This window comes from Venturia canescens, chromosome 1 (assembly GCF_019457755.1).
Source record: "Venturia canescens isolate UGA chromosome 1, ASM1945775v1, whole genome shotgun sequence".
Classification (NCBI taxonomy): Eukaryota; Metazoa; Arthropoda; class Insecta; order Hymenoptera; family Ichneumonidae; genus Venturia; species Venturia canescens.
The window spans coordinates 27,261,393-27,278,986 of NC_057421.1; the positions used below are offsets into that span (position 1 = coordinate 27,261,393).

General features: G+C 40.7%; 3 protein-coding genes across 4 annotated transcripts; 2 read left to right on the plus strand and 1 right to left on the minus strand.

Annotated features, from left to right (window-relative positions):
- The first annotated feature begins 370 nt into the window (after window positions 1-370).
- On the plus strand, window positions 371-5,850 carry LOC122418966 (putative carbonic anhydrase 3). 2 transcript variants are annotated; one of them, XM_043433150.1, is made up of 6 exons: window positions 371-719; window positions 2,752-2,805; window positions 4,090-4,245; window positions 4,446-4,669; window positions 4,995-5,228; window positions 5,456-5,850. In XM_043433150.1, the coding sequence occupies exons 1-6, from the start codon at window positions 677-679 to the stop codon at window positions 5,645-5,647; spliced, it is 903 nt and encodes a 300-aa protein (XP_043289085.1). In that variant the 5' UTR covers window positions 371-676; the 3' UTR covers window positions 5,648-5,850. The 2 variants fall into 2 exon arrangements, with proteins under 2 accessions (XP_043289085.1, XP_043289086.1); XM_043433151.1 differs by lacking the exon at window positions 371-719 and adding an exon at window positions 1,693-1,714.
- A 16-nt stretch (window positions 5,851-5,866) lies between these two features.
- LOC122418960 (Kallmann syndrome 1) lies at window positions 5,867-10,263 on the minus strand. Its single transcript, XM_043433141.1, has 8 exons — window positions 10,123-10,263; window positions 9,868-9,995; window positions 7,803-7,995; window positions 7,324-7,647; window positions 7,004-7,203; window positions 6,776-6,920; window positions 6,332-6,564; window positions 5,867-6,172 (listed from the first exon to the last, which is right to left on the minus strand). The coding sequence occupies exons 1-8, from the start codon at window positions 10,142-10,144 to the stop codon at window positions 5,927-5,929; spliced, it is 1,491 nt and encodes a 496-aa protein (XP_043289076.1). The 5' UTR covers window positions 10,145-10,263; the 3' UTR covers window positions 5,867-5,926.
- Window positions 10,264-15,186: 4,923 nt separating this feature from the next.
- Window positions 15,187-17,511, plus strand: LOC122419302 (homeobox protein MOX-1-like). The gene is made up of 4 exons (XM_043433740.1): window positions 15,187-15,281; window positions 15,508-15,809; window positions 16,805-16,977; window positions 17,385-17,511. Exons 1-4 carry the CDS (start codon window positions 15,187-15,189, stop codon window positions 17,472-17,474), a joined length of 660 nt encoding a protein of 219 aa, XP_043289675.1. The 3' UTR covers window positions 17,475-17,511.
- The last annotated feature ends 83 nt before the right edge of the window (window positions 17,512-17,594 follow it).

Below are 17,594 nucleotides of genomic sequence, written 5' to 3' on the forward strand. Positions count from 1 at the left end.
TTGTATGGTGCGTAAATGAATACGATGATTGTATCGCTGCGTATAAAAAGAATCGTGACCACCCATGCGTCTACCGATCCGAGGTTCTCTCCTCGTGTGCTCAAATAGCCCCTGAATCTTCACTTCTTTTTATTGGCGACGTAACCACTACCAATTGTGCGATTCTCGTGTATCTGTATGTGCAACGAAAGCAGAGTATCGTAAGAATGGTTGGCGCGCGCAAGTCTTCAATCTCTCTCTCTCTCTTTCGCACACATTTGAGTCGAGTGTAATAGTAAGGCCGACGACGTCGACGTCGACGACGACGATGACGATGATGATAATGATGATCTTTCGTAATCCCTCGGGGGTTGCACGACCGACCAACCTGCCGACCAATACTCTTTGCAGTCGTTCAATCGTCGCTGTTCCGCTCGGTTGTACTCCCCAAAAAAGAGGAGGACCAGCAGAGCAGAGATAGTTAAAAACGGAGGCGCGGCTTTTGGACTTGATATTTGCATGAAATCGTGATCGCGACGGAGATCTTTCTGTACCGAATCGTCGATAGTGAGCGGGGGTGATCTTAAAAAAAAACTTAAACGGAACGAATTTTTTGGAATGTAATTTAGAAAGAGAAAAATAATTTTTCATCATCTCGCTGAATAAGAATCGCACAATCGCTGTTTGACAAGTCGAGATGACGTCCCTCGCGTCGCTTCTTCTCCTCGTTCTCCTTTCAGGTAATCGATTTTCATCCAATATTGCAAACGAACCGTGCCTACCTGCGTTAAGATGCTTCTGTGTGTTAAATTTTCGTATTTCTTCGGTATCGGGATCTACATTTTTTGCTAAGCTCGGAATTTCGGACGATCGAGGCACAAACTGACCCGCGCAAGCACAGAAGGACGTTTAATTCTGTCGCCGAATAGTAGGCGCAAACGATCGTCAATTATACAGAGTGCGACGCGCTCTTGGCACGAATCTGAGATTATTGCTCGTCTTAGCCACGTGTTTGGGGATGCAGTTGTGATTTTTCGTCGCCGGAATAATCAAGCAATCAAAACACGTGACAACTGTTTGTCCAAGGATAAAAATAATGGTTGCTCCGGAAAAATTTGATTGAAGGGTTAATTGGTAAATTGAAACCATCTTCATCATCAACTCGTTTCGTACGTGTCAGCATTTCAATCTGTACGGACCTCGATCCATTCATCCGAAGGTCTGGCATACAGAGGAAGGAAGCGAATGGGAGTTCCAGCGATACAAGTCCAAATTTACATGTTAAATGAGCAATAATAATAGACCTCAACTGTTGAAATTACGACGAGATGGACACAGATGAAAAATTATCTTTCGTTGCTTCGCCTCATTTTGGCTTTTTAAACTATTCCTAAAATTTCATTTTCGCACGAAAACCCACAAGAATACTGTTAAACAATATCAACCGTTTCACAGATTCAACGCAAGTGTCGTCAAAATTGAAATTTGAACTGTGACTTTTTTATTTGTAGTAAAACAATGACTGTCGTAGAAAACGATGAAAAACTGTGTTCCAGTCAAAACAAAATCGTCAAAGGTTGAAAAACATCGGACTAGAGAATTTTTGTTATCATACTCATCAGATTTTGTGTTGAAGTGAGATTTTTTTTTCAAGACTCTTCGGTCCCTGTTCCGTATTAGTTGCCTTGGTTAATGGCAGGGAACGTTACATTCGTTATTAATTCAATTATGATCGGTAAGAATTTTCCAGTATAAAATAGGTTTTAAAATAAATTACTGAAACTTATCCAGAAATGCATTTCTACGTCATGAAAGTAGCACAAAAATTTCCGTCACAATGATCGCGATGAATTGATCATTCTTTTTTACGAGTGTCTGACGAGTCACGTCTCTGACGGATAAGCAGTAATTATAATGGCCGTGTAAGAGCATGTAATTTCTAGCGAATTATGCGATTGATGAGGCGTAGACGGTAAGTTATAAGTGAGGATCAGACACGCGAGTATTTTCGTTACGGAAAAAAAAATACAACAATCGTCTTCTACTCGGTGTTCACTAGTGTAAGAAAATAGAGTTGACAATTGACCTGAGAACGCGATAAACTCGATATCACTAATGCTCGTACTCTGATTTTTAGAAGCTTCCTCTATTGACTAATCGCGTATAAGTACAAAGATTTTTCTATCGGAACCCTTGCTCGAGGAAGTAAATGAGAAAAATGTTAGATAGCTTGAGTAAATTACGATTTTTAACTCGAGAAAAATTCACGAGCGAATGGCTATTTTGAAACAAAAATAAAAGATCTAGAAATTCGATTTGGGGTTGTGCAAAAATTGTAAAAAGAAAAGAAAAACAGTAAAAAAAGTTGGATAGAAGAATTCTAGAACCGAAAAGCAGACGATTTTTATTTGAAGCACAATTTATTCTTATATTAAAAACTAACATGAGGAGCAAAACAATCGAGAGATATTTTTAATCCCAGGTTATTGTAGGGAACTGGAGGAAATAAAACGCGAATAATAAAGATTAAGAAAAAACTGCATTCGCGAATGTTTATTCGAGAGAGGAAGAATATTTATTTGCTTTGCAAATGCCCAGAATGGAAACGCATAAAACAATTTATCGTGGTTATAAAATTATATATAGTGACACATACATGTACGTTCGTAACAATTTAAGTATATGGACAAATGAGAAGGAATTAAGGGGTACTCGTCCCAAGGGAATGTGAAACGATTTCAAAGTGCATTTATGCCAACATTTAAATTTCAGGTGTTCCTCCGAGTACCGAGGGATCGGCCGACTGGTCTTATTCGGGTTCGAACGGTGAGTCAGCCGTGTTTATTAAAATTCATAAAAAAATGTCTTTCTCGTATTTAAACACTGCACCGATTCGAGATAGGATGTTATCTGTCGACATATCGTTATACTTGAGCAATTTTCTTCAACGGCTTATTAAATCGATTATTCTTCAGTATTATTCCACGATTTTTGCTGGGCTATTTCGAAAGAGTGGAAAAAATAATGTCTCCAAGGTGCATCTTTTATTCGTTATTCAACACGAACCCAAATTTTTTCCTCACGAACGATTAACCCAGTTTTTTCACGTGGCTGACATTTAAGACATTTTTTTTATTACGTTTTAGAGTTCTTACAGACGAAAACGATCCAATTTAAGCTGGAAAAGATGAAATGAAACGATGAGTCTGTGGTTGCTACACCGCAATCTGTGCAGCACTTGAATCTGTCAAAATGTATACGCACCGTTCGTGCTTGCCAATAGTTTGCGTTATTTTCGTCAATCTGGCCATTATTATCATCCGTCTCTTTCTTTCGTCGTCGTCGCCCCCCCCCCCCCCCGCCCCTCTTTTCCGATATTGCGGCTCTGGATGATCCAGCATAAGGAGGGAGAGCTTTTGATTCGTGCGATCCGTCCGGACTATCTCTCTTTCTCTCTCCCACTCCCTCGTCGGCGCTCGAACTGATTGAGGAAATGATGTGCTCCAGCGCAACGCGCACACATACAGTGGATAATGGCAAATTTACGTACACGTACTCTTAATTCTTACGTGCTTGACGCCGTCTCGTTATCACTAAATACAATCCGTACGATTTTATGCCTTTTTCTGAACCACAAAAAAGCTTTCTCGATCGAACGAACTAAGCGGATTCGTTGCTCGAGCGAACTGCCGCCATTTACTTGAGCCCTATATAAATAGCACTCTTTTGAATATACGTTAATGAAATAAAACGTGTATTTTTTTCGCGTTTGGAAGAACTACTCGAGATTGCACGCGACCTCAATGCCGAAGACCTCGTTTTCCTGCTTCATCCCGAAGAGATAAAACACGTCGAGGAAATTTGCAAGCTCAAGTGCGCGGTATTCTTAAGATCGCTTGACCGAGAGAAAAGAGTTATTTCTCCGAGGCCGGATTGAATCGACGTGTACTAGAAAAAATGTTTCAAGTCATTTCTGCTCCTCTTTGACGCATCGTGGAAAATTGCACTAACTTTCCCTCATCATCTCCGATCAATCTCACTTGCTCGCGAAATCGTAAGATCAATCTTTTACGTACTGAGATTTCGTTTTCAAACTTTCGTCAATTTCAGGACCTGACCACTGGCCGGACGTTTGCTCAACCGGCGAGAAACAATCTCCCATCAATATTATGAGTGACGACGCCGTCAAAACTGATCTGGGATCTTTGAAGTTTGTGCGCTACGATTACGCCTACACTGCGACACTCACAAATACGGGTCATTCGAGTGAGTTAATCAATCTTCAGATCGATGCAGGATCAAATGAATAGTGAAAAAGTTTATTATTGTTCTTAAAAAACGCACAAAATTTCATGTTTTAAGAAATATAGTGAAGGCAATAAATAATTTTTATTAAAAAATAAAAAGTCCTACATCTTTGTGTCGTTTTTTTAACGGAAATTAGAATGACGGAAAGTATGTTTCAGTACAAATAACTCTCACGGGGGTGCCAATGTTTTTGAAGGGTGGTGGCCTCTCGTCAACTTACGTCTTTGATCAAATGCACTTTCATTGGGGCGCCGAGCACACGATAGACGGTAACAGAGACGCTTTGGAGCTGCACATGGTGCACTATGCGAAGCAATATCCAAACTTTACGAGCGCAGCTCAAAACGATTTTGGATTAACCGTCGTAGCGGTTCTCTTTAAGGTGAATTTCAGTGCAATCCATTTTTTTTGCGGAAACTTCAATAGTTCGAGGGATAAGAATCTTGGTGTTCTCACTCGAAGTGTATCAAGGCCCATTCGATAATTTTTCTGATAACTTAAAAGCAGTTTTTTGTTTGTTTTGATATGTCCAATGAAGTTCCATTTGAACATTCGATGACTGGAACTCTTTTTTCACATTTTACCTAAACATTTTTTGTTTTATGAAGACTCGCAAATTCAGGATTGTTTTCGACCCTGTTGTATGATTTTAGAGTGGGAAATCCTTGAAATAATGCTATCGAATAATGACACATTTTCCTTCACAGCTGAGCGATGAGGATAACGATGATTTTTGGTCGATTCTCGAAGCCACTGAACGAGTATCGGCCTGGGTGGGAACGAGCACGACTCAAATACAACGCAGAATAATACCGTCGCTCCTTTTACCAAAAGATTACACGACCTTTTATCGCTACGACGGCTCGTTGACGACACCCGGTTGTTCCGAGACCGTTACATGGTTTGTCCTGACAGAGAAACTCGCCATATCCCACGCTCAGGTTCGTTCCACAATTGTACAATAAATTTACAATTATTACGAAAATGCGACGATTCTCCATTTGCACTGTGAGAGCAATTAGAGTGAAAATTCCCTTAAAAAAATTATGCAATCAGTAAATTCGTCTTTTTCTCATAATGAATAATCGTTGCTGCTAATAATCTAAAAACCAATTCAATTTTATGATCATAAGAAAATGTGCACTCATCGGTGATGCATTTTTTTCAGCTGAGTGTATTCGAGAACGTGATGTCAAGCAACGGTACACTGAAGTTCAACTATAGACCCGTACAGAAATTGGGACATCGGGATGTTTATCACCGTTTGGTTGATTATTCGGGAGCTTCGATATCGACCGAGAGCAGATTTTGTCTGACGATACTAGCCGCAATTTTCTCGTCGTTGATGCTCGTCCGTTGAGATGAAATAACGTGATGGATCGAATCGCTTACGAATCGAATCGAATCACAGGCCATGCACCGTCCGTTCCTAAATTTCTAGTCCCGATTCTGTTGTACCAATTTACATGTACGACTCAACGACAGGAAGAGAGAACAAGTGTGAAAGATCCCGGAATAAAATGGAAGATCGAGAGGACGCCGAGACAAATCGTCGGAAATGTACTTTATTCGTTCTGAACGATTTATTTTACATTCGTAGTGCTGCTTACTCGCTTTCGCTTATCTCAAAATTGATTATTTAATGAAAAAATCTCTTGATCCTCGCTTTTCTTCGTCGACATCGCGACGATTCTGAATTTCGTTCCCTCTCGCCTCGTTTCGTTTTACGGTACTCGCAATCGTTCGTCACGAATTCGATGCCTATTTTTCGATCTTCCAACCGATTTCGATCGCGCTCTCGACGCCTTCCCGGACTCGAGACGCTTCTTACGTTTAACGTGTACGTGCACTTTCTTCTCAATCCTTTTATATCCAGACGTGTTTTCTGTCAATAAAAATGTCAATATTTTTCATCTTATTTTATATTAAAATCAGATTTATTATCAAATAGCTTAAATTCGTGAAATGATTGTCATTATGATTTTCCATTTGAATAATAATCGGGACGATCGATCATAATAAAGGAGAACAAACGTAAACGTACTTCGGTAGTTCGCGTTCCGGAAATTCGTTGATTTGACTTTGTGGATTCTTCGTTGTTCGCTAAAGAACCGCACGTCTCTTCGGTCCACGTAACGTTGTAACTCGTGGCATCTGGATCGGGTGGCCAAACTAAGCGAGCCTCGATCTGTTCACCCCCGCACTGACAAATTAATCTTCGTACCCGAAGTCCTTGATTGTGTCTTTCACATTTTCGCGATCGTCCCTCACCGTCGGCTTGAAATAAACGACTGAAATAAATGTCCGATTTGATGTTTTTTCGGCAACGTACGCGAAAGACACGAACGCCGAAGAAAAGATGTGCAGTTTTTTCGTTCCTGTATTTTTGGACGCTCAGAGAGAGTTTTTTTTAACTACTTTGGAAATTGAAGACAAAAAACGAAGCAATGAGAAAAAATGGCGGAATTATCATTGACCTGGTCCCTACCGTAATTCTTATAATCCGTACTGTTAAAAACTTTCGAAGCTTTTCTTGAGGCTAACCGACGGCCCCCGTAAACAGCCACTGCTTGAACCTGAAGAAAATACTGACAGCCGAGCTCGAGATTTTTCACTTCATAGCACACTTTTTCCTGGAATAAAAAATCGTTGCAAATATATTCGCTTGAGTGGTAATGTGCCCTTAAACCATATTCTCTTAAAAACTGATGCGAACCTTAGAAACTGTTCTATGATTGACAAGAATCGAGTCATTCGCTGGTCCATGAATTAATCGGCTCCAGAAGAGTTTATAGAACATGATCGGAACATCGGAAGGTGGTGGACGCCACCGTAAAAGTATTCGTAGTTTTCCATCCGCCTGAACTCGAGCTCCGCTCAATGAAAGATTTCTCGGTTCCCTCGGATTTCTAGGTTCTGAAAAATGTCTTCAACATCAATCCCAATACTCGTAAAGTTTCCTCTTCAAAGCTACATTGAACCCTCGCTTTCAAAACTACCCTCCGAAGAGCCCTTTATATTTTTTTTGAGAAATACCCATCGTTTTGAACGCTGCCGAAGGTGACGAGTATCCTCGGGAACCGTTGACGTTGACAGCGGCAACTCGGAATTGATACCAGTGTCCACTCTTGAGTCCAGCTCTGAGAGAAGCGTGAGGTTTGTTCGATACGTGGCGAACGGACCAGGAGCTGAGTCGCGACTCCAAATACCTTGGGCCCAAGGAATGCCGCTCTTCGACGAGATACCGAACGGTAGATTCGTTCCTGTTAGAGTCCAGGGAAGGTTTAACCTTCCAACTGAGAATAACGAGGTTGCTTTTCTCACGTCGTATTTCAATGTTTTCCGGTATTGACGGAATATCTGAAAACAGATGGAGAAATGTGTTTTTTTTTTTTTTTTTTTTTTTTTTTAATGAGGCGTCAACGGAACTACGGAGTTGGAATGACAATGCATTTGTCAATTGATTAGCCAAAACGAAGCAAAGTTTCCATCCGTTTTTTCAAGAAATAACCGACCGTTTCGATCATCGAATCCTGTGGGTCTCATACAAGTGACACCACAATCGTTGGGGCAACATTTGGCAAGATCGGGACACTGCGAGTCGTTCGCACAGGCGATGATGCAAGCAGCTTCGAACGGTGACATCGAATTCTCCTCGGGACAGTTACCCGGCTTCGTGTAGTTGGCTGTTAGGCAGGAGTCCATGCACTGTTTTAGAAGAAAGCAGAGCGAATAATACGCCTTGAGAAACTTGGTTCACTGCTCAATGATCGTTAGTCTGGAGCTGTTAATTATTTAGTTCGAGAAGGCAAATCTTCGAACGAACGCGAGCCCGAACCTCACGAGCCCGGATGAAAAATCGAAGGTACGATCAAATGAGCCGACGTAATCAATGGCTATGCGCTTCGTTCCCGTGGCTCTCAGAAGCATCTCGAATTACATTGTATAATAATCAACTCGTCAACATCGAAGCATTAAGACCAGAGATTTAACTGGCTCGTACCAAGTTTATGGATTTAATGGCGGTGGTTGGTCGTTACCGAGAATGAGAAGGGCGAGGATAAAGATCGTGAGGTTTTTAACGGCCGATTCTTCACGAAAGAGCAGGAACCAAAATGGAGTGGAAAGGGGCTTCGGGGGGCAGGCTTTGGTACAGTTTGCCTTCAGGATCTACAGGACGATGAAAAAGTCACGGCCACGATTAACCGCGACGGAGCATGTCCGTGAATTTGAAAAATGCAATACCTTAATCATCGATTGATCTCAAGCAATCGACGAACGAGCCGCTCAAAAATGAACGTCGATCGGACTCGTGGGCCTCTGCTAGCTACGCTTAAAGCTCGCAACTTTTCTTCTTCTCGTCGTACCCCATCGCTGATTGATCAAAGCCACGAATCGTCTCGAATAGCGGAATTGAGAGAAAAAAGTAGCGATTGCTTTGATTCCCTTGGGATCAAAGTGATTTTCGATCTTCGAACTCGACTTGTGGAACAGCCTGTACATCGAGGCATTCGCGCGCTCGCAACTTTGCTCGGACTCGTGTGAAGGAGCAAGAGAGAAAGAAATAAGTCTCCTGGGCCCCGATCCTCGGGAGTCCTTTACCGGGGCTAAGACCGCGTGTGTGGCCATCACCGGCGGTCCCTTCCCGGCTTTGTACCCAACGTAGCGCACACGGCCAACAGCACACATCGCGAAACGCGTAAATCATTCGAGCGCCCGAAGAAAACTGGTTCGCTTACTTATTGGCCTACTTTTTATAACAACCCCAGCCTCACACAAACAGCCCAACAATCCGCGCCTGTATACAAGTCATCCAAGTACCTGTACTCCAACATCCAGTACGCTATCGTAGTCTTCTTTCTTTTTTTATCAAGGAAGAAGTTGAGAAACGAATATACGGGGGGAACGAAGAAGAAAACAGGAAGAAGTTCGAAGCTTTGAATAACTATAATCATTTCGTACTTCTCATAAAATATGTATGAAGGAATACAATGAAGCAAAGTAGATCAGGAAGAAAAACGAGAAATTCTTACTTTTTGCAGGATGATAAAAAAATTGAAATCGATTATTTTCTACATTGTAGCAGACAACAAAATGTAGGATTTGATGAGAATTGAAATTTGCTCCGAATGAACGACGTTAATGATATCAGGAGAGAAATGAAATGATGGAACGAATGGAACGTTGAGGTAAACGCGAATAGAAACGTGATATACGGAATGTCTCGACCTTCGACCGAACTCGCGGGTTAAACGCGTTCCCGATAGTTTTACTGCTCGTATACTCCTCTTCTTTTTGTACTACATATAATATACATGCGCACGAGCCGCGGGTTCTCTCCGTTCACGGGTGCGTTTATAACTTGTATAGAGTGTGCAAAACCTGTTTTTCGATAATGTCGAAAGGGCAACTCTGTTGCGCTCCGTAATAACGAAGAAGCTTTAACTCGAGAGCTTATTCGCTCGTAAATAAAGTTAGCCCGAATAACTTGGGAAGCAGCGATGATAGAATGTATTCGAGGGTTGTGAATAAACGTCCTCTACAAATTAGCTCTGTGATTGTTCATCACGAAAAACTTACTTGTTCGGTTCGAGTGGAATCGCTGCATTTAGCATCGCATCGAGCAACCCCCATGGAATCGTATTCTTCGACGTACTTGGTCCACGAGGATAGGCAAACCGGTACCAAAAACCACCATGACCACCACCCTTGCAATGATAAGCGCACTTTTTAAATTATTATTACATCACAGTGTTTTAACGCCGATTGAAAATATTGAAACGAGTCATTTGACACGCGCATTTTGATCGATTTCATTTTTGCCGGTTTACGTACATTTCGATCTCGAGACGATCATCAGAATATTTCCCGTTTCGTATGTCAAGCGGGCCAAGAATATTCCCTGACAGGAAGCAAAAAATGTATTTTTTCAACCCAATTTTTTTAGTTCATACAAAACTTCCAGAAACATTTATATCCGGGAAAAGGAAAATCGTTCGATCTTATTGAAAATCGGTTGGTCCGCGGGGTTTCTCGTGTGGCGCCTATAAAGGATGAAGAGTTCGAACTGGGGATCGAGTTTGGTTTTGTGACCAGGCGATCCTTGGGCATGGCTTCTTCTCCTTCTATACCGCTGACTCACACCATTCGCTTCCACTACCCCAGCACCACCGGCTCTGACCACCACCAGCAATACAACGGCACATAACACCATCCTCTGATGACGACCGTCACCATACCCAACACCCAGACGAAAAGACCTTTCGGTGTCAATAACCGTATCATCCAAAACCAACAAAACAATCTAACCCTGTTTTCTTGAAAAAATATCCCGTTTTTCTAACAAACGAAGATAAATGATCTAAAGAAATAAGACTCGGATCGATCATTGTAAAACCTGAGAGAACAAAGGTGAAAAAAAGTATGCAATTTGTGTAAAAAAAATTCTTTCTGCTCCAAATATTGGTGGATATTAATATATCAACGAAGTAATCAGGAAACCAATGTCAGTTTATTCATAAAAAAAAGCTAAGGTTTATATCAAATTTTGGTATTATACAATCACCGTGTTTACTCGTTATCACGAGAACGAGAAGAAAATGCAAATTCCAATGCTGAAATAACTGCTTTTCGTTTTTACCTAATGGTTACAATTATTCTTTTATCAATAAGATTTGTCAAATGATAATTATACGAAAAGGCTATATTGTGGATGTGGGAGCTTTCCAAAATATTTGAAAGGTTTTTTTTTTATGGAGCACCTACATTAAATGTTTTTTTTTGCTCCTTCCTTTTGAACGATATTGCTGCCCAAGAATAGCATAAAGTTACGCACTTCTCTTAAGTGCGTTGTTTACCACAACCGAAGTCACGGAAGGGCCTTTTTTCTGGGGCCTCACGACTCAACAAGCTCTCGCTTGTTGTTGTCGATATGCGTTCCCGATTGGCCTACAGTATTATTGGCAATAAAGTTAACGTTTAAGTGTTCTCGAGAAGTTTGCCAGAGTGCCGCGCACGCGGCTCATCTTGTATTAAAACATTTTTCTGCAATGAAAGTTATTTATAGCCGCTCGTTGTAAAACTCATGTTCCCCAGAGGCTGGTCCTTCTTCTGACCAATTTTTTCTACCCAGCCCTCGCTCATTTCAGCACGTTCTTTCTCCGGGCCTATAATAAGGCATTTTAAAATACGCGGCATGCGTTTCGGCACTCTGCGTGACAAGATACTTTTGTGATCGAATAATTGAGGCTCAATTTTCACATAGGAAAATGAAAAGAAAAAAACACTTCGATCCCAAAAGTGGCTTAGCAATAGAAAAAAAAATAAAAATAAATCGACTTGTTTAAATTTTGTTTGACGTTACATCCCATAGTTCGGATTTCCGGATTATTTTTCTATGTTTTTGCGTTTTCGAACTGTCATTTTCGTAGGAATATGACAAGCCGCCCGAATATAATTCTACAATGTGGGTGCATCGACCCCAACAATAATGAGTCGAAATTGTTTACCGACAGTCCACAAATGACCATGAATCAGAGACTCTCGCACGAGAAAACGTGGCCTGGCTTGGATCAGGCGAAAAACAAATCGAATTTCACACGATCGCGTCGCCTTGCACTCGTAAATCCGTCGGGAGCCTCACGAGCTCGAGGAGCAGTAAGTTTCTTTATTTTGCTCTCTCCTGAATTTCTTAGTGTGTGCAGGAAGTTGGGTGAATGACATTCCGAGAACTCGAGAATGAGGTTTTCCTTTCTTTCTCTCTTTTTTTTTTTTTTTTTTTTTTTTATTCAACTAACGTTAATTATTTGTACCGGATGAGGAGTCGCGAAAACGTATTTCAGAGGATGAAAAATGACGGTGATCGACGGAACGTTGATCGACGATTCGTCCAGAGTCAGCGACTGCAATCCCGGGATTTAATTGACGGAGAATTTTCGCTTCCGTTGGTACTCAGACTCTCGTAAATCGGACCAACGATCAGCCAATATACGGCGAGAGAAATGACAACGGTGCACAATATCGTCAGAATAATCGGTTTGATTTTCGCGCGACAACGCTCGCCTCGCGTTTCGTCCGTGCCACCATGCCGTCTAGCATAAGCCTGAAGAGTCACCTCAGCGATCCCTGCGAATCGAAAAAAGGAAAGAAAATATTTGAAAAATTAAAGCAAAATCGACAAGCATTGAAATAAAAAATGGAATCTCAATGCTCATAAAAATTCATTAAAACTTCGTTTTTTTTTTCAAATGAAATGATATGTAAATGGTGAATTCGAGTGATATGTTTAGCAACGAACACTTCAGCACGATGTTTCTCGAACTCTTTTCGGTAAAATATGAAAGAATCACCAAAGCTTCAACTACCTGGAGTTCTCCAGCGGTTGTCCATATTGAAAGTTAATTTGTTTCAATGACGATAAGAAAAAAAAATCACTAAAACGGATGTTTACGTGAAAGAAAAACACCGGCGCGTTTTAGGATGAAATTTAGTGGCGTGGTTCATCAGCGAACGAACGAATTTCGACTGCGGATAAAGTGAGAGATGTTCCTCGAGAGAAGAAATCTCGTGAGATAGAAACAGAAGCCTCCCAATAATAAAAAGCCCTTAAACATTAAAACGTTGGCGTACCTCATGCCTGTCGGTGTACTCCTCTCCACGAGTGTTTTCACTCGAGTGCTCACGGGGAACATCTCTGACACGCATGTTAATATATACGTACATTCACATCCCTATATCTAGAAAGCATAAAGATTCAAGAGCTTCGACACGTGCCCCTATCATCGCTACTGTTGAAACGAAACACACCCACGTTTAACGAGCATTCGCCTCCGTTCACCTAAACTAGATATGCAAATAAATATGCAATAAAAAAGATTTTACGATAATCGCTACTGACGAAAAATAGAAAAAAGCCTTTGAGCCGAGTGTTTGAATGGAGAAAGCATCGAACGATGGGATCTCGTTTTCCTCCACGATTCAACGTGAGCAAAAACGTTCCCACTATATTTCAACGTAAGTGACGTTTATTATAAAACGAAGAAAAAACGAGAAGAGTCAGCGGTTCCATGGCCACGTTGCTTCGCAGCAGCAACATTTATTCTCAAGTTCTTTCAAGTCAGGTCGAAAAACCGAGGGTGTCGTAACCGTTTGAAAAAATTATTCACAAGCTCCATTTCGCTGGTTCATTTTTGTATATTCACTGATGATACTATTCGTACCGGCGAGATTCAAATTGCTCCAATAACTCCAAGCGCAGACACGCACAATCAGAAAACAGTTGAAAACTAATGCGAGATCAAAACTCAAAGGAAAAATTATGGATTATTCAGAAAGCAGTCAAAAACGAATCAGCGGTCAATGAAAACTTCTCTATTCCCCGAAAGAAATGCTCTCGCGTTGAATAACACGAGGGTGTCCGCGACAGAACGTGCAGCCCTTTCTTGTTGTCTTAGGTGCACGAAACGCGACCCTTCGCCTCATTTGGGACAGAATTATGGTTTCCTTGACGTAGTAATGAGATGCCAAAGATATGTAAGAAAAAACGAACAGCACATTTGGTTTCAAAATTGAAAACAAAAATTCTCTTCGTGAATAAAAATTACGAAAAATATTGAATTCGTGGAGAAAAAACTTTATTCACGATTTCAAACAAATTGTTAAAAATTTTTATCCATCATTTTCCAAACGAAATGTTTCATTTTTAAGTGGTTTTGCGAATGTAAAGAATCTCTTTTACGTAGAAAATGACCATCTGCACACTTTCGTGACAATTATGACAAAAATTGTGCTCAAAAAATGAGTAAATAAAAAAGAATATGAAAAAATAGCAACTGATGAAATATTGATGGTCACACGAATGTATCGTTATACGTAATGAATTTTTTTTAATAGAAACTTTTTTCAAGTTTTTGTTAGCAGTCGTATATTCGAGTGGGAAATATGTAAGGAAAAATAGATGAGAGAGCCGAATATGCGAGAGGCAAGAGGAAAAAGAGACCGCCCATCAGTTACATTCTCTTTGCACATAACGTTTCCACATATTCTCACATACGTACTCGACTGCGTTCGTACGTCCCCACATACGATATTCTCACAGCAGTTTTGTCATTCGTGGACAACAACGTGTCTCACGATTGGCTGTTTAGCGACTGTGAGAATAATTCTCTCTGAAAAGCCCCTCCTGACAAATATACTCTTGTCCCAGTGTAGATAGTTACATTTATATATTATTTGTGATTTTTTAGTGGCCCTAACGCCTACGAGTTGTTTCCCTCAACGCCCACGGAGACGAAATGTCCTCGCTCCTCCACCAACTCTCATTATCATTTTCCCCTCGATTTCTTCCTCCTCCTTCTCCTCTTCTTCTTCATTTGGCTTTTTATCCTTTTTCTTTTTGACAGTTTTCATAGTTCTCGAGACGCGTGACACGCTCAAGTTAGTCGTTTGACAATTCTCTCTGGAGAATCATCTTCCAGATATATTTTCTCGGCCACTCGAATTATCATTTCTGTTTAGTTTTTATGAGGAAAAAGGGAAGTAGGGAGAGTACGCGATAATCAAACAAATAATTATCCATCTCACGCTCGCCGAGCTCTTATCACATTACGAGAGTACCGCGAAACACTCGAGTCAACTCGACCAACCGGAAGTGCTATAACGAAGAAGAAGAAGAAGAAGAAGTAGAAGAGAGGATAAGTAACAAGTGCTATAAATATTTGCTTCGAGGAGATGAATTTCTCGTCTTGTCAACGATCCTCGATCCAGCTCCAGAACTTCAAACAAGATACGTTAGTTCTGTCACCAACGCCTTCGACCCCTCAGAGATCAATGTCCCAGAACGCTCTGAATACCGATCTACCTTTGCGGTACATTCCCCCTGCTGAATTGATCTGGAACTCCATGGAAAATGGCCAAATTTCGACAGCTCATTATTTCATGTACCCTGGAACTGAATATAGAGAAAACGATGTTAACGATAATTATCATCCCGCCAGGTAACTGTGCGTTTTTTAATTTCAATATATTTTTTATCTTGTCTAATTTCATTTATTTGATCGCCACGAAATGAAAAATGATGCTCGAATTCATTTTTTTTCTACATTGAAGCCCAATCGAGCAAAAAATCACATGTATTTTTCATATGCAAAAGTTTTCATGAGATCATTCAAACGAATTGATTGGACTTATCGGAATTACTTATCGTGGTGAAACTTGATGCAGGTGGGAAGAATATCCAGTGATGAATAACGAAAACGTACTTCCGGTGAACTTCCAGCCAGAAATAACGTTGACAGAGTCGACGATGTACGAAAAATGTTGCATCGATCAAAGGACTCAGGTTGATTATTCATGCTCTGCAGCTTTTCGTGGATGGGTAAATCCATGTTGGGAAAATGAATCGTGCGTCGATGAGAAACGGGACTTTGACTGCCCGTTGAGAGACGGTGAGAAGAGGGAGGATGATCGGGAGGAAGGTGCAACGTCGTCGATGGAACCGATCGATCCATCGGATTCCGAACATGGTCAGTGACCACTTTTCTTCTTCTTTTTATCCTTCTTCTGCAATTCCGCTATTCTCGTTTCTTCGAAGCGTCATCGCGCGTGGTCGCGCCATGGCTTTTTTCAATCAAAGTCTGTTGATAATAACGTAGAAAAAAATAAATAAAACAAGGCATGAAAACAGAATGATAAAAAATCTCATAAGTTTTACGATTGGATAGACGCCACTGTTGATTCGACCGTAACAGAACCCGTAAGACTAAATATTTATCCAATAATCTCGTTTTAACGAGATTGCATCGGGAGCGTTATGCAATTCTCAGTTGTCCCTCTCCGACTCCTATTTCTTTAGCTTCTTCGTCGTGTGGGAATTCATCGACGTTGCACATCCGTCTGCTCTCAACTCACAAGTCACAGCATCAGTTTTCGATCGAGATTCCACCGAGCAACTTTTTTACTTTCCTCTATTCATTCCCTTTTCAAACTTCTCTTCCGGACTATCCCATTCTATGATCTTTTACCTCCAAAGATCAGTTGCGATTGCATCGTTTTAGCCACGTGAATCATTATTAGCGAGACTAAATGTTAGTTTATCCGTTTGTTTGAATAACAACCAACGAATCGTGATGGGAAAACAATTAATTCAATTTCCACAATAAAATATGTTGAAACCCCTTGGAATATTCGCCGAATGACTCAACACGGAACTCTCATGATTAATATTAAACCACGCGAACTGGTAACTTGCAAAAAAGTTTCTAGCCCGAGCAAAAATTACATCAGCTCTACATCATCGCAAAATGTGGCGGTACGGAAGAGAGGCCCCGCAAAGTTTCATGCGACTGATTCCCCAACGAGATTTCGACGAGATTTGAGTCAACCCACGTCGCAAATGGGGCGAATCGAGACTGGAAACACTCTCCTCTCATCTTTCGTGTCCTGAATTTATATCGTCATCAAGTTTTTCTTGACCAATCGTTGAAAGAGCATCGTATGTTTTTTTTCACGTCTCCTCCAGATTCAACGACGTCTCGTCGACGTCGATCCAACACCGACAAACCGCGAAAGGAAAGAACCGCCTTTACCAAGCAACAAGTTCGTCATCTTGAGTACGAATTCTCTCACAGTAATTATCTAACCAGATTGAGGCGATACGAGATTGCGATCACTCTCGATCTCACCGAACGTCAGGTGGGAATTATATTCGCAAAATATTTGAGAATTCAATTATACTGAAATCTCCAAACTGTAACAGAATCAACGAACTTTTTCAAAATAATTTAGATTCAAAATTCTTTCAAATACATGCGACATCGAAATAATGTCTTCTGACGTTAAAGCATGGATCGTTAGACCGCAACGAAGTGTCTCGTTTTTCATCAGCAAAGCCTCTAATTTTCTATGCAATATTCGGCTTGAACAATTGAACAACATTTATTGAGATCTGAGAATTGGATGTATGAATGAAAAATTACGATCCCGGAATGATAGAAATTATTTCGAAAAATTTTTTTTCGTTGCGTTTCAACAATGAAAACTGCAACAACGTCAATTAGACAATGTTTCCATATGCATAAAAACTTTTTTTTTTGTTACAGGTCAAAGTTTGGTTTCAAAATAGACGCATGAAACATAAACGCATTAAAGAAATAAGCACCCATTTTGAGAGCGCGAAAAAATCCTCGTGATTTCAACAGATAAAAACAAATATTGTCGATTCTTGATCCTGTACAGATTCAAACATGTTCGAATATCGAAAAAATTGTATAGAGTATAGTCAGAAAAACAGAATGATTCGTGACCTCGAG

What these genes read in the sequence shown, in the direction of transcription:
- LOC122418966 (XM_043433150.1), top strand. Translation starts at nt 677, where the DNA reads ATGACGTCCCTCGCGTCGCTTCTTCTCCTCGTTCTCCTTTCAG. An exon ending in GTCTTATTCGGGTTCGAACG is followed by an intron (nt 2,806 to 4,089) that starts GTGAGTCAGCCG and finishes CGTCAATTTCAG; the next exon opens with GACCTGACCACTGGCCGGAC. An exon ending in TCGTAGCGGTTCTCTTTAAG is followed by an intron (nt 4,670 to 4,994) that starts GTGAATTTCAGT and finishes TTTCCTTCACAG; the next exon opens with CTGAGCGATGAGGATAACGA.
- LOC122418960 (XM_043433141.1), bottom strand. Translation starts at nt 10,144, where the DNA reads ATGATCGTCTCGAGATCGAAAT. An exon ending in ATTCCACTCGAACCGAACAA is followed by an intron (nt 7,996 to 9,867) that starts GTAAGTTTTTCG and finishes CTTCTAAAACAG; the next exon opens with TGCATGGACTCCTGCCTAAC. An exon ending in CCGGAACGCGAACTACCGAA is followed by an intron (nt 6,173 to 6,331) that starts GTACGTTTACGT and finishes TTTTATTGACAG; the next exon opens with AAAACACGTCTGGATATAAA.
- LOC122419302 (XM_043433740.1), top strand. Translation starts at nt 15,187, where the DNA reads ATGGAAAATGGCCAAATTTCGACAGCTCATTATTTCATGTACCCTGGA. An exon ending in GATAATTATCATCCCGCCAG is followed by an intron (nt 15,282 to 15,507) that starts GTAACTGTGCGT and finishes AACTTGATGCAG; the next exon opens with GTGGGAAGAATATCCAGTGA. An exon ending in TCCATCGGATTCCGAACATG is followed by an intron (nt 15,810 to 16,804) that starts GTCAGTGACCAC and finishes CGTCTCCTCCAG; the next exon opens with ATTCAACGACGTCTCGTCGA.